We start from the raw sequence: 16,769 nt of genomic DNA, 5'->3' as shown, positions 1-16,769 counted from the left end.
GGGCGTGACACCGGTTATTTATATTTATTATTATTCCGCCGCTTGTTTACCCGGGAAGACCTTCCTCAAAACTCTTTTTCATAGAGGTTCCGTGCCAAGTCTTTATTTTCCCCCACACATTAATGAGTGATGATGTCTTTTTTGTCTAATCCCCTTGGCAGGCATGTGGGGTTTTTTTTCAACACTGGAATGTTTGGCAAATACAGGGGTGCCTCTGCGGATGTGTATGCTTTAACTTTTAACATAGCCATTTCTGTGACCAGTCACAAGCTAATCACTCAGCCATTTCAATGCTAAATTATATGCTAATTCCTTTTGTCAAGGCGCTTTGTTTCCTCTCACACAGCTTAAAGGTCGTGATCTGAACGTGGCTTTTTTCACTCCAGCGCTGTCCTACCAGACAGTCTCGTCCCTTCACCTGATGAAGGCCGCTTGTGTTGTGGCCGAAACGTCGTGAGAATATTATTGTGTTATTTTATTTTATCAATTTATTATTTTATTCTCATTCTACGTGACTTTACCGAAAGAACCAAAGAAGAAGAAAAATACAGTACAGTATATATATTTGACCTCCAACACCATCGAGACTACCGAAATCGCACTTTTAATTCACAACGCCACAGTCGAAACGACCCACGGGACACAAGCAGTCACCACCGGGTACACTCTGCACGCCAATAGCGCATCGCGACATTAAGGTGTGGAACAAATATAGCGTTGATCTTCTTGGTTCTTTCGGTAAAGTCACGTAGAATGGAAATATTTTATTTTTATTTGATTATGTTTTATTTTTATTATTTTATTTCCATTCTATGTGACTTTAACCAAAATAACCAAGAAGATGAATCCCTGCAGTACCGCAAAGCTTTAAATCGAAATTTAAATAAAGCGTTGGTTTAGCCTCCCAAGACGGCAAATTAATCGACGAAAATTCGCGAAGGAATGGAATTGTGTCAACGCGCTTGGAATTGGACATCTGTTGTGAATAAATTGTGTATGTCATAAATGACACCCGGTAGTTATGGAAGCCAAGGAGACTGGATGGCTAAGGGGCTGAATGTCATCAGGGCAATAAGCTGCCATCGCCTGCAAATAAACTGGGTGACTGACCAATGACTGTGGAAAACAACTAATCATCTAAAAAAATAGGTTTTCACTCAATTCAGTATGTTTTCCAAGCCATGTGGTGTTATTATCGTGCGATGAGCACGCCTATAGCAGGGCATGCGATAAGGTGCACCACCGCGTTAACGTGACTTTCAGAAATGTCACTTTCCACAGGCCTTTCTCAAACAATGGTCGAAACACTTCTCTATCAGTGTTCCAAACAGACATTTCCTTGTCTCATCGCATAACTTCAACCGGACGACATGAGCTGGATTGCCAGCCAGGGCTAATATCAGTCGAGAGTATTATCTGAGCTGGTCCTTGGGCCCCCTCCCTGCCTTCACCAATCCACACTGGCCAAGACGCGGGGAGACCATCGTGCAGTGAATTCTATGTGTGTTGAACTTCATTCGCACCGTACATAGCCAACCGTACTAATCGGAGGTGCAGAGGGAACAACAAACAACACAAAAGCAGTTCTAAAGAAAGTATTTTTAGATTTAAAAGTGGCTTCCTAATATCGGAAGAGCCTTTCAGACGGCCGCAGAAGAGCATCTGAAAGCGTGCGATGCAGTGACCGTCTTTGTTCGATGGTTATTCGTGAATTTGTTTTTATACCAAAGTGTTTTCGGGTGGTGCAAAAGATATGAAAATGTTTGTGCACTGGTAAAAGGTGACGGGGATGTTAGTTTATTTGATTTGTTACGTTTGGTGGCGTGCGGGGATGACCACTCTGTCTCCCCGCTATACTCCGCTATCTCTCTCACTCAATACTCCGCTAACCTGTCCTGCTTCCCTCACACCTCCACCCTCGTCCCTGCCCCCAGCAGGGGATCAGCCAACACTGCTGGGGAGGACGAGGTGAGGAGGGCGAGGTCCCGGGCGTCTTCTCCCTTGAGCACCAACCAACTCCCCGTGCTGCTCCGCACACTCCCTTATATATCCATCTTCATTTGGGGTCCTCACTTAACCCCCAGTAAGCTGGCGCCTCTGGCACGCTCTCTCTCTCATCGCCTCCATCTCCCGCCTCTCCGGCGTCTACCCCCGTGTTCCAACGCTCGCACCTGCTCGTCCCCAAATGCACCCGCTAAATGAATGCTTCTCCCCAGAATTGCTGCCGCCTCTCCGGCGCCTAATCCATGTCTCCCCGCTTACCTCTGCGCGACCTCGGTTGTGCCCTCTCTCTGATAACCCCGCGCATTACGCCACTCCACATGGATGATCCTAGCCACGTGCCCGACTATGTTGCAAGGGAGATCCGTGGCGAGTGAGCACAGCAACTGCAGATGTCCTGAAAGTAACTCACTAAATTAATGCTTTCTGACATGAAGGTGTTACAACACCGATGGGAAAGACACGTATGTGTAGCGTAAATGGAGGTGCGGAGGGAAGGACAACTAACTAAACACAAAAAAACTGTTATAAATAAATGAGTTTTAAATCTATATATTTTTTATGATGAAAGGATGTTAAATTAAGACATATTTCTACTGAGCAAGCTTATCAGTAAGAGTTCAGTTGCTATGGAGATAGCACGATGGGATCAGCTGATGTGCAAGAGCGAGAAGAATAGTGACATTTCAGAACCACGAGGGATGGCAACGGTGTAGGGAGGCTTTCAAACAGTAGTGGATAGACCATGGCTCATGGTGATGGTGAGAATACCTTTACCTATTCACGTGAACGCCTACACATAGATATTCATCTATTTTGTGCGTGCCTGCGTGTACCGTATTTCCCCGCATATAACCCGCAGACGCATATACCCCGCAAAAATAGCGTTTTGTGTAAAACAAATTTCAGATAGCCCGCACCTCCATATACCCCGCATGCATTCATATATTTAACGTGGTTACCGCAGCTTAATTCCATCATATTCATACGAAGTTTACATTTGTAATACATTCCACTATCAATTGTTAACATTACAATCATAACGTGCACAAAGAAAACAAACTAACCGGAAACGAGTGAACTTAAAACAGTAAATAAGTAAGAAAAGTAAATATCCAAATTTCAGATAGCCCGCACCTCCATATACCCCGCATGCATTCATATATTTAACGTGGTTACCGCAGCTTAATTCCATCATATTCATACGAAGTTTACATTTGTAATACATTCCACTATCAATTGTTAACATTACAATCATAACGTGCACAAAGAAAACAAACTAACCGGAAACGAGTGAACTTAAAACAGTAAATAAGTAAGAAAAGTAAATATCCAATAAATAACTGGTAGATAAGTAAGTACAGTTTTAGCACTGGTAGAGTGCGCACTGCGCAGATAATAGCGGCACTACGGTAACGCCGTCGCCTCGCCCCCAACCCCCCCACCTCTCCCCCCCCCACCTCTCTCTCCCCCCCAGCTGCCCCACCCCCCAACCCCCCCACCTCTCTCTCCCCCCAGCTGCCCCCCCCCCCACCTCTCTCTCTTTTTTTTAGATCAGAGGAAACAAGAAGATGCTCGGTGTAGTCGGCACTTTGCTTCGTTCATCATTTCGGGTTTTTAATGCTTTTCTTTATGTAACCCCCCCCCCCCCCCTTTTTTAATGAAAGACTTAACAAAAGATTTCTCGCTCTGCTCTCCATACCCCTTCCCTCTCTCTCTCTACGCCCCTCTCTGCCCCCCCCCCTCTCTCTCTACCCTCTCTTCCTACTCCATGTCGCTCTCGCTCTCTCACTCTCTCTCGCTCTCTCTCGCTTTTTTTATAACTACGACAAGTGCTGCATTTGCACGCAACCCTTCCCACAGTCAAACGGCCTCCGACGGGTAGCTTATATCTGCATGCAGAGCTCTCCGTCATCTGCCACCGAGCACACGGCCTCCACCTCTCTCTCTACCCCCAGCTGCCCCCCCCCCCACCTCCCTCTCTCTACCCCCAGCTGCCCCCCCCCCCCCCCACTTCTCTCTCCCCCCAGCTCTCCCGTGGCCGGTAAAACAAAGTGCGCCCACTTCAAACATTGTCGTTTTATTGTACAAACAATTGGAATAATTAAAAATGTGATAACACGTGCAATTTTAGTGTGAGTGGTTTATTCAGCAGTGCTTTAGTCAAAGGTAAGTGTTGCATAGTGGATAGTCCTACCATGAAAAAATGTAACGCGTTATGACATGTCACACGTGTAAAATATTTTCGGAATAGCCCGCACCTCCGTATACCCCGCAGGGTCTTGTTTTGTTTGTAAAAAGTGGTATACCCCGCGGGTTATATATGGGAAAATACGGTATATGTGTTTAGCCTGTACTGTGTATACACTGCTGCAGTGTTCACAAGGCTACGTTTTATGTTAAACTAGCTTTACTGCCCGGCTTCGCCCGGGACTTGGATTCACCACGCCCGGCCGCCTTTGTCTCCCCAGTGGCGATGTTCACACACCACACCAATTAGTTGTTTGAGGCTGAGTCGACCTAGGGGAGGCCCAGGACCGGTTGAAATAATCTTCACCGGTGGTGGCCGTGAGGGTAATCGAACTCGGGTCGCCGGGTTCGTAGCGCGGCGCGCTAAGCACTACACTACAATGCGTTACGCTTCCACACAGACACACAGACAGACACATACACACACAGACACATACACAGCGCGCTAACCACTACTCTACAATGCGTTACGCTTCCACATGCGAGGGTCACGTAACAGATTTGACGTCACAGCTTGCTTGCCGTGAAAATTTTTTATGCATTATTGAGCTCCCCCCCCCCCAAAAAAAGTGTATTTATAATGTTTGCATGGTGTACAGTCTGGAAAGTACCCACATGGCAAATTTTAAGTTTGCATGTCGTGAAGTACGCTAAACATTTTGAACAGACACACATAATCACAACTTTGCCTTTTTTATATATATGGAGATGACCTCTGAAGGTAGATGTAGACAATAGTGCATGCAGTGATTTTATCTTAAATCATTCCCCCTGTGGACCAGCATTCCTCAGCAGGTTACCACTTAGCTGATTGTCTTTTCTGTCAGAAATCAGGAGAGATGCTCGCTGTGAGGGCCAGGTGGCCGGCTCTTTCTGTCCATCTGACCTTCACTGCTGGGGGCTAATGGCTTAAAGGGCTGCGATGTTGGTGTCGCCATCCTGTCACGTCTGTGTCCTTTATCTACAAAGGAGAAACATAATACAAAGGCAAAGATCCCACCCCACGCCGCCTCCGTGTAGCCAGCATAAGCGGTTGAGGCAAGTGCTGTTAGCGAGCACCTATTATGGATGGCACGACGCACGAGGGGGTGATGCATTCGTACTGTACTGGAAGATTCCAGACTACATGTATTACGTAAGTCACAGTGGGTAAACTATCCCGCCTTGAATAAAAAAAATCAGTGTTGAGCTGAATTGTGGCCCATACCATTTTAAAGGTATTCAGATGTTCCGCCCTTTGTCGATCCAATGCTGGATCAAGGCCTCCCCATACCGTGTCAGCTATGGGGTTTAACCATACTTAATCACGCTGGTGGGTGCGGGTTGTGGAAGGATGACCCAGGACCGATTGAGATATCACTCGCCACTGATATTGGCCATGGCCATGAATCAAACCCATTTTGCCGAGTTCATAGCGCAATGTGCTAACCACTCTACTTTCCATCTTGAGAGTAAAATGGCTTATAGCCTTAATGCGGCACCCACTTTCCGAACAGCCAGACACCTCTTTGTGCTTGGCCCTGTTGATAGTTTTTCATTTGGTTCCCGCAGGATGGCATTGGCGATGGAGCCATCTCAAGGTAGACTGAGAAGCACTTTCAGTTGAGGACGTGCCGTTGTTTTTCACCACTACAGTCTGCAAGAGGCCATTAGCACATTACTCATGTAATATGCTATATATGGCCAAGGTAACAGACTGCCCGAATAAATAATTCAAGCACTCTGTCATCGGATCCGAGGCCATTAGGGCACACGCAAAACAATAACAGTACAGTACTAGATTTTTTTTTAAAGTGAATGCCTGAAGGGCAGCTTTCGCGATTGTGTTTTTACCCGACGGTGAGGGGGAACGTAAAACAGAAGTCCCCCGATGAAAGCACGTAATCATTGATTATAACACGTGCGTTTAAAAATGTGTAAATTATTGTTAATTGCTCAGTTTACATACACGGTAGTATTTCCTGCAAATGAAGGGCCTCTATTGTGCTGTGACATGTACATTTTTCAGTGGGACAAGATTAATTTTCTCTCCTCCGCAGAAAAACAAAATCCCTCAAGAGATTCACATATTCTTTCTCTAGATGGGAAGTAAAAGTCGTGGAATTGTAATTCAAGGGGCACGTCAAAATCGCGTACAGATTGGGAATACTATGACACTCAAAGCAGTAGAATTTCAACGGTTGTATTACTGTTTATATATCAATACAGCATATTTCACTTTACACGGACACATTATGTACAATAACTAGAATTTCAACATATGAATTAATCATCAAACATGATTAATAGCAGCATTTCAAGTTGGTTTCGTCCTTCTGAATGATACGCAATGAAATAAATAGGTCACAACCGCCCACGTGCTGCCAATAATCGCTTAATTTCCTTTTGAATGTCCAAGTGTACATCACCTCTTATATTATGCAGCATATAGTCAAGTGATGGTTGTACCGTCATCTCTTTCCCCCCTTTCACATGCACTAACCAGGACTTCTGTAATACAATTATGGACTTCAGTCTCGTAGATCTGCACAGTTGCTATGCGCTGTGCATATATGTTGGACAGATACTCGGCTGCTTCCATCACATACACCCTGCGGATACCATATGCACAAATTGAGACTTAAAGGGGGATCCACATTGCGAATGTATTGAACAACTTGAAGCGATGGAACAGCGTTGAACACCTGCAGTCAACTGAATTCATTCCCCAACATGTTTGAAATTCACTCTGCATCTACCAAAGCTTTTGACTGCATATAAAACGTAATGCCACACTGTAAAATGTTTCTACTGCTTCATACGACATCACAAGGCTGGGGTTCCATTTAGAAATATGGGAAATTACTCAGCTTATTTGACAATAAATATTTATTCATATACATTTGGTAACTTCTTGTTTTGCAAAATGGAATTGTGCCTCCATCGGTTACGACTGGCACTCTAGTGTGCTTTAAACTTTGTTTCCAAAGTTTCTTACCGATTATCAATGCAATTGCAAGGAAGTTGCTCAAATGTAGCTTATATCGATTGATAACATTCGCTGCATTCTGGATGCATTCATTTGAAAACATAATTAGTGAGCTTACATTTTATCCTCCACGCAAGTGCGGTAGTTTTTATTTGAAAGGGCGCATCCAATTTTCATTCCTCTAATAGCTTTTATGAACAATTTTTGTTTGATTAAATTCAAACAAAAACGTGAATTGTAAACTCAGGGTTCCAGACACAATTACACAATGCCTTGATGAACGGTTGTTCCGCTGGTGGCTCAGAGCTCATAGCTCACCCGGAGAGATAAATCATACAACACATGTATACGTTTTACAGGAATACTTGAATATTGCCTTCTTATCAGGCTGTTTTTTTAAGTCACAAAATCAATGACGAGATTTAGGATTGAGCGTTGGCACACTAATGCGTGCAATGATTCCACCCCCCAGAAATGCAATATGAATTGTTGCTATTCAGAACCACGATCAATTCAAGCATGACCTATTTTGTTGTCTCGCTTTACTGCCTTCTTTCTATCGTTTCTGGGTTTCTCTCTGCCTCGTTTGCTACAGTTTGGTTTGCTTCATGAGGCTAAATATAGCATTAAGCATTTAATGACCGACATCAAAACATCAATCCCTGCCCACGCCATTCACTGCACGTGTATCTCGAGCATTAACAATCGACATAGCAACAATTAATCAATCATCTACGCCCCGAATACGTTAGGGTAAGGACCACGCACGCATAAACTCCATGGAGCAGAAGGGTTTGACTTTTTAAAACGAAATGCTATTACCTTCGTGGCCAGGTCTGTTAAATAAATATAACTCGTGCACAGCCATTCCTTATGAGGTCCTCTGGCTGTCCGAGACAACAGCGCACGCGTCATTGGAATGTGCAATTTAGATATTGAATTCCCAGCCACACTGACTCCAACCATCACCTCTAAGCTTATAAGGTAATGCCTTATAACAATAATAATCTACAGCCCTTTGGCAATCCACTTCTTGTTGAAGTGTTGTTGGGGTTGTTTGACCAAACTCTAAAGTGCTGTTTGTCTGTGTAGGTTAGTGAAGTGGGTGGGTGGCAAGTGGGGTGATCGGGACTGGTTGACATATAATGTATTACCATGCTTGTTTACCCCGGAAAGCCTGAGTCTCATGGGTTCTGCCAAGTTATTGTTTAATCCCAACCGAGTAATTTGCAGGTACATTTTCATATTTGACAACTTTGAACCATGACGCGGGAACACAGCGGCCTGCTCTTACGAATGATATTGACTGACTTTACCCGTGGCTGGGAATCGAACTTAGGTCGCTAGATTTTATCACGGTGTGCCTACCACTGTGCCACCGCCCGCTCCGTCCCATTTAATTCCAATGTACTCTGTTTATTTCATAAACAAATACATCTACATTTCTTAATTATAATATACCAATAATTGAGTTTATTTTATACATAGGCTTCCACGACCAATATTATGGTTCATAACCAATATTATAAGCCACGTGGGAGCTGAGCTTCTGTTAACGCCTGATAATTATGTGGATGTAATCTCCAGCGAAATGTCGCATGAAAATTATTTGAAAGAATAATTTAAAAAAAATATCTTTTCCACTTCCAGTTTTGCTAACCCTAATCAATTTGCATAATTCCCACGTAACAACTTGATTTGATTGGCTCTGTCGGGTGGCGGAGGATATGGGCATTATACCTTCATGATCTAACCCAAAAGAAGCTGATTATGAATTACAAAAAGTGAGTTGTTTTGGGAGGTATACAAATCACTGATGAAGTCCTGTAAAATCGTTGTTGTATTTCAAGATGGGGCAGAAAAGGGACGTGTAGTGGTTACAAGCCCATACCTAAGTTTAATTCCCAGCCACGACTAACACCAATGGCAACTGATATCTAAACTGCTCCTTGTCCCCCTCCCACCTAACGTCACCAACCCATTGACCAGTGTGGTCAAACAACCCCCGTAAGTTACACAACGTGAGGAGGCTTTCATCCAGCAGTGGATTGACAAAGGGCTGTAAACCATTATTATGCAATACTTTTAAGACAGATTTAGTGTTCACTGTATACTGCACCCTGAAAACACCTAATTGAAACTGAATAGGGGCCATCATCATTTAGTACGTACGCATGGAGGGGGGGTTAACCCAAATGCGTACACTTGCGTATGGGGGGTCTACAGACAATGTGCGTACGCATAGGAAACGGGGGGGGGGGGGTGGAGGTGAAGCCTCGATAATAATTTGTCTACATTGGCCTTCAAATGAGTTAGATAGTCCGGCGGTGGACTATGTTTGCTTAAACACGTTAATATTATTAATCCTTGATCGTTTTTGCGTGGATTAAATATCGGCCGTTCCATAGGATTCGGGGGGGTGGGGGTGCGTCAAGCGTACGTACGCAGGTGGGGGGGGGGGGGGTAAAAAGGACGCGTGCGTACAGGGAGGGGGGGAGAGTCAAGTTTTGGCAGATTTTATTGCGTACGTACTAAATGGATGGCCCCATATGATACATCTTTAGTCACTTTTTCATTGAGAACGTCTTTCCGTGATAATTTAACATGGGGAACATGAGTGTTCAATGGTAGAAATCAGCAACGTAGCTTGGTTATATTGTGCCAAGATACTATCAATGAAATGTGCCCCCTCTGTCCAATTTCCCCTTCTCATCGTAGCCTGGCGCCTTGGCCCATCTGTCCTCATGGGCTCTGGTGTAGTTGCGCGCCACTTGATTACTCGATAGCTATGATGCCACTAAGTCAAATACAAAGCCACATGCGGATACTGCACCCGACATGTGCAGATATAGCGCCAATTTCATGTTGTTTAGAGAAAAACATGTTCTGCTCATTGTCAGTAGAAACTGCATAAACAAAAGATATCAATAATTGCTTATTTTTTCAAACAAATATTGGCGGAAACTGCCCTTCTTACTAAAACGTGAATTTGGCCAATGGTGTGTTAGGCAATGTAGTGGGGGACCGGGACAAAGTTAGCATGAAAAAAATACTGTGTTCTCTAAAATTCCTGATCTAAGTTTGGATTTATTCATGGGGTGGCCGGCCCACGGTTCAGTCAATAATGTCTGGGTAAAAAAAAACCTTTTTGTAAACCTCAAATATTATCATGCTTAATCTCTTTTCATAACAGTGCCAACTCCGTTAATGCTACACAGCACTGTACAGCACTCGAGAGATTGACTCTTATCGGGTACAATCTGATCTGCAGGGTGAATAATATAACACGCGCAACACAACAGCGTATTAGTCAAAACACAGGCAACTAGTCAAACGCAAGAGCCTCCACAAGAACATACTGAGCAGTAACACTGAGAGCGGTGGGACCTGACAATACAACACTGGCTTACGGTTGTTCGCATTAAAACTGCCTGCACGGATACTACAATAAAAGACGTACTCTCAAGCGATCACGTATGCCATTTTCGCCGGGAACAAATTAAAGGCAGCGCTTGACCTCGGTTGACATACGCCAAGAGTCTCCCGTCTGCACCTCGCAGCGTCAGCCGTTCTCGATGTAGGGAATGTCGTGGTAGCAGCGGTCGATCCGTGCGCTCTGCCGCATGGCCCCGGCCATGATCTGCTCGGAGAGCTTCTGGGCAAAGCCGACCACCTGCGGCTCCACGGCTGGGGACGACAACTCGAGGACCCTCTCGAGGGCAGCGCCAGAATCGGATGCCCGTCGGTGCTGCTCTCGCTGCTGTTGTTGGTGGTCGGTGGCGGCGGTGGCGACGACGACGACGCGACTGCTCGTGCGGGACTTCTCCATGCCCGGCGAGTCCTGGTGCAGCGAGTAGTGGTTTTTGGACTTGAGGCAACCCATTGGAAAAATCCGGCTACTGGGCAATGGGCGTAGACGGCGGCGTGCTCTCGTTCATGCCTGCGGCTCCGGAGGAAATGCGAACGCTGTTAGTTTAACATGCAGTGCAGCGAGCAGGTCGTTCCTGCGACACCCCGCCACGACTTAGGCTACCAAACATTGCTGTGATTGCAACAACAACAAGAAGAAGGAGAAAACAAAATCCTCCTCACCCGGCCGAGAAGGTAAACAAGACCGCACTCTGAAGGGCAACACACATCGCATTCTATCTCAATCATTACATACATTAAAGAGTAGATCGGTGGACGAGCCGCGTTCGAAGGCAATGCTCCGCTTCGCACTTACACCAGCCAGCGCGACATTCGCACGCCTCTGCGATACTGGGTTTGAATTTGGACGTTTCGTGACTGCAGGAATTATTCTTTGGTTTTTTTTCGGTAAAGTCACGTAGAAATAATAAAATAACATAATAGTGTACGACGTTTCGATTGAAACACAAGCAATCATCATCAGGTACAGAAGAGCTAAATTTACGAGAGAGAGGAGACACATAACCGCAGATATATATACAGATACAACAGGGGACACAGAGAGAGAGAGTAACGTGGGAGCACACTACATCAAACAGGTTTTAGCAAAATTTGGAAATCATATAACGCAACACAGACGGTCGGTCAAAACACAATTAACGCGAGGTCAGGTTGATTACGTTATTTCAAAGATTGCTAAATTGTAAGTTAAGTGTGAAATTTAAAATCTAAAAAAATATACAGACCGCATACACATATATAGACATCCAAGCAGAACGAGTTAGCACAGAGACACATTATTTCTACGCGACTTTAGCGGAAAAAAAACAAAGAATGATACTGGGTTTGTTATCATGTGCGGCGGCGTGTCCACGCGCACAAAAAGAGGGTTGGTTGGGTCACTTAACGACGTGATTGGGGCTCGTCTGGGCACTCGCAAAACATCGGACCCAGCCGGGCTGCGTTGAAGGCAGCAGGAGGCGGGCGAGGACGCCCTTGGAACGGCGACACAGCGGTCCCCCTTGCTGGGAACAACGCTCGCGGCTGCGCGCTGTTATTCGCAAGGACAACAACAGCAGCGACGCTTACCCAGGATGTTTAACAATCGTCCGTCCGTGCGAAAGTCTTCTCTCACGCCGGGCCCCCGCCGCGTCCGTCCGACCCACCGACCGAAGGACGTCGGCTCGCCGCTGCTCATTGACACTCGGGGGCCCCGCACGGTGGTGGGTGGCCCCGCACGGTGGTGGGTGGCCCCGCACGGTGGTGGGTGGCCCCGCACGGTGGTGGGTGGCCCCGCACGGTGGTGGGTGGCCCCGCACGGTGGTGGGTGGCCCCGCACGGTGGTGGGTGGCCCCGCACGGTGGTGGGTGGCCCCGCACGGTGGTGGGTGGCCCCGCACGGTGGTGGGTGGCCCCGTCAGCCGGCCCCGGTCACCGCTCTCCAGTGTCACCTCGTCCCATCAGCTCCTCCGCCACGCAGCTCCTCTCAACAAAAAAAAACCACACGCGAGGCGCCAAGGGTGGTGGTGGTGGGCACTGCCTGTACTCTGTGCACAATCACTTACTTGCTTATTTACCTACTGCCAACCCACTAAACATTACGGTGTAGAACTGGGAGAGGGGGGTGGGTGATGGGTGGTTTGATGATGGGTGAGTGTGGTCGGATGTGGGTTGGGGTGGAGGCTGCTGCTGCTGCTTCCAGTGAGAGAGAAGGCAGTGTAGGGATGGTGAGGAGGCGGGTGGTGAGATAGGGAGCGGGAGAGCGGCTTTGGAGACGCCGGAATGGTGACGAATGAAGGACGGCGCGCAGCAAGCAGCAGCGGCGGAGATGATGTTACCGTCGAGCGTGAAGCAGAAGCCCCAGCATTGGATAAATGTCACAAATCACACTTCCCCCCCACCTCTCTCATGTTGGAATCTCATTATATAAGCTCTGCTTGCGACGCTTGGGGAATCGCGTTCATAATGAACACTTTGTCATATTTATTGCGGGTGTGAGAATTGTAAAAAAAAAAACAAGAAATTGAGCGGCGTGCCACGCAGAGCACGCGCGTCCCTGTTGACCCGGCGATTCGAGTGGGGTCGTCGGGGTCGCGTGCTGACAGAGGGAGGGCCCAGCCAGGCGGGTTGATACCGTGTCGGTGGAACCTCCCGGTTACACCACCACCAGCAGCCCACAGGGGATTATTGTGTCTGTCCGTCGTGCATCCAAAAATGGGAGGGGTGGGGCTGGGTGGAGAGGGGCTGGGTGGGGAGGGTGGGAAGGGTGGGGCTGGGTGGAGAGGGGAGGGTGGGGAGGGGCTGGGTTGGGTGAGGAGGGGCTGGATGGGGAGGGTGGGGCGTGGGGAGGGGTGGGGAGGGTGGGGAGGGGCTGGGGAGGGTGGGGAGGGGCTGGGTGGGGAGGGTGGGGAGGGGCTGGGTGGGGAGGGTGGGGCGTGGGTAGGGGTGGGGGGTGGGGCTGGGTGGGGAGGGGCTGGTCACCCCGTGGTGCCCTTATAAAACTCAACGTTTAACCTACTCATGCCGGCTTGTGCCCGCCCTCACAGTCGGGCATATTTGCGGACTACACCACGACGTCGTTGACCCTGGCCAATGACCGAGCAACCCAACGTTCCTACCAGCTCCCTCCGCAGGAATGTGTTACAGAGCACGTGGGGTTGAACGAATTTGGGAGGGTTTGGGGTGAGTGACTTTTCTTCGCCATTACGTCTCGCAAGCCACCTTTGACACGACACGTAAACCAGATTCCAGAACATGAAGCAAAATAATTTTAATTCTGTGGTTTGAGCAGCAGACACTCGATGACGCTGCGGTCTCCATCCAGCGTGGTCAATATTGAATTTCACTGGCAGCTTGCGAAAACGCTTAGTCTTCTAATGTTTTTGATGATGGCATGTGACCAAAGCACCTGGAATTCGCCCAATCCCATCAGATCTCGGAAGTTAAGCAGGTTTGAGTCTGGTCAGTTCCTGGATTATTTGACCACCATGCACAAACAGGTCTTCACAGAAAATTATTGCCTCAAAGCTTTCGTGACTGCAGGAATTCATATTCTATGGGTCTTTCGGTAAAGTCACGTAGATAGGTTCAAAGAAAGTAACTTATTGACGTGACTTTACCGAAAGACCCAAAGAATATGAATAGGTTTTCACAGGGCTGCGTGGCCACGTGGTGGGCAGTAGAGGGCAGCACACCAACACCTAGTGTTCTGTACAGTACGTCTATGCCACAATGTCTAATCCCTGCCTTCACCAACCCGCACTGACTATCGTGGTGAAGTATGGTCCAATAACCCCCACGGCCTGCACGGTTTGGGGAGGCCCTTATTCAGTAGTGGACAAACATGCAACTTTTATTTAGAAAGATTTGACTTTCATACCCACAACCTGAAGAAAGTACTGTTCTGTAAAAACATAAATGAGGCCATGAATTTTAATATGGGCAAACTCATTACTCCAAGTGATTATTACATTAATAAAATATAATCCAGACAATACACAGGTCTGAAGGTTTAGTAACAATCTCAACCTGAAAAATATGCACATTAAACACGTGACAACCACTAGGCAGGGTTATTTAATGGAGACGAAATTGCACCGAAAAACCCCGAAAGGCAGCGTGCTTTATCAAAGTCACATTCAAGAACCGCACATCAATAGGACACTTAAAAACAGCAGCCTCAAAAAGGTCCATTCATGAGGTTATGGTTATAAGCACTATGTCGAGCTGCCGTGATGTACTGACTAGGTTAGCAGAGTGGACACCAGAGGTCGTCAGTTAAATTCAATGGTGGAAGTTTCTTAAATCCCCATGCCTTTGTCCATCCAGCAGTATAAATGGGTTATGTCAAAGTTGGTCGATCGACAGGTCACATGCGGTGGGGTAAAGCGGGCGTTTTCTCCCACTTTATCCAAAACATCTGACCAACTGGGAAGAGTAGGCCAAATATCCTCTACAGCTCCATTTTAAGTCGTCAGCTTTATTGATCACATACTTGACTTAAAGCTTTCGTGACTGCAGGAATTCATATTCTTTGGGTCTTTCGGTAAAGTCACGTAGATAGGTTCAAAGAAAATAGTAGTTTTTTGTCATTTTGTTATTTTCTTTGAACCGATCTACGTGACTTTACCGAAAGACCCAAATAATATGATCGCATACTCATACACACATGAGTTACATGGCAGTGAGATTATTTGTTCCTGTGTCGCTCTCTCTCAGCTTGTGCTAATTAACAACAATGTAAACAGCAGCAACAATATTTTTACATCTTCTTTGGTTCTTTCGGTAAAGTCACGTAGAATGAGAATAAACTAATAAAATAAAACAATACAATTCTCACGACGTTTCGGCCACAACACAAGTGGCCTTCTTCAGGTGAAAGGAACAAACCTGTCGGGACGTCAGAGCTACAATTTTAGCTGTCGTCCCGACAGGTTTGTTCCTTTCACCTGAAGAAGGCCACTTGTGTTGTGGCCGAAATGTCGTGAGAATTTAATTGTTTATTTTATTATTTTATTCTCATTCTACGTGACTTTACCGAAAGAACCAAAGAAGATGAATCCTTGCAGTCACGAAAGCTTTAAATCGAAAAATATTTTTACAATTTATAAGGAGCTACCCAGCCAACCTCCGCTCAGTGGCAAGGTCTCTCATCCTCCTCTGCTGCCCGCAATATTAAATATCCCCTCCCTTTCCCTCATCTGCGCCAGCCAACTCCCTACCTCTGGTCAAGTCCAGGCTCTCTTCTCCAGAATATTTATATATACGCAACACTGTATATATTACAATCTTATAGTGTCACATCGTTTTTGTACAGTCTTAATAATAATAACTCCGTATCATTGCAAGCAATTACAAGGGCCTTTTGGGATGCAATTTCTATTTAAACGCTATAGAGAGTGCTTTTAAATAAATGAATGTGTTTATTGTGTGGCAGTATGGGTCACACAATTGTAAACAAAAAAGTACACTAGTTGTAATGCCCAATGCAAATAGTAATGTTGGGCAACCAGTAAACCTGTTTGGTCATCACATTTTTAATCCCCACGTTTGTGCTGTGTGTAACTACAGCTCATTAACAGAAACCACAGCCGACATTTTCCATCCACTTGCACTTCTAACCTGAGGCTTAACTCGTAAATCTGCATTCTTGCTCGACGTGTGTGACCTCACGTATTGTTTGACGACATTATATGGTGGCAGTGTGGTACGTTTGTGCTTCACAGGAAGAAGCATCTGGGTTCGATTCCCAACTCGAGCACCTTTCTGTGTGGAGTTTGTATGTTTTCCCCCTGTTTTGCATTAGTTTCCTCTGGGTCCCCTGGTTTTCTTGCATCGTAAAAACACACACATACAGTGTAACTGGAATTGGCCTAACATGCAAGATCAGTTCAAATTTCACAATCCAGTGATGGTACCCGCGGTCTGGAATTGAACTCATGGAGCCAGATTTATAGCGAAGCAAACTAACCGCTTAGCCACTACTCACCCCTTTCAAATACTTCATTATTCAGCTTGTGTGGAAATGGCAGTCACAGATTGTGTGGACACAATGCTGAGAATTGTAAATGTATGTGCATGATAAATGTGTTAGAATATACTAGTCTGTACTGGAATGTGTTCATACAGTATTTACTTGAATT

General features: G+C 46.2%; 1 protein-coding gene across 2 annotated transcripts; it reads right to left on the bottom strand.

Moving 5' to 3' along the window:
* Positions 1–6,419: 6,419 nt before the first annotated feature.
* AKAP19 (A-kinase anchoring protein 19) lies at positions 6,420–13,320 on the bottom strand. Of its 2 annotated transcripts, none has more exons than XM_076070003.1 (2): positions 12,218–13,320; positions 6,420–11,165 (listed from the first exon to the last, which is right to left on the bottom strand). In XM_076070003.1, the coding sequence occupies exon 2, from the start codon at positions 11,100–11,102 to the stop codon at positions 10,782–10,784; it is 321 nt and encodes a 106-aa protein (XP_075926118.1). In that variant the 5' UTR covers positions 11,103–11,165; positions 12,218–13,320; the 3' UTR covers positions 6,420–10,781. The 2 variants fall into 2 exon arrangements, with proteins under 2 accessions (XP_075926118.1, XP_075926114.1); XM_076069999.1 differs by having other exon boundaries at positions 6,420–11,159; positions 12,218–13,319.
* Positions 13,321–16,769: the final 3,449 nt, after the last annotated feature.

This window comes from Petromyzon marinus, chromosome 2, assembly GCF_048934315.1.
Source record: "Petromyzon marinus isolate PM22_M1 ecotype Great Lakes invasive population chromosome 2, UKy_Petmar_22M1.pri1.0, whole genome shotgun sequence".
In the NCBI taxonomy this organism is placed as follows: domain Eukaryota; kingdom Metazoa; phylum Chordata; class Hyperoartia; order Petromyzontiformes; family Petromyzontidae; genus Petromyzon; species Petromyzon marinus.
This window is presented reverse-complemented; position numbering and strand designations above follow the sequence as displayed.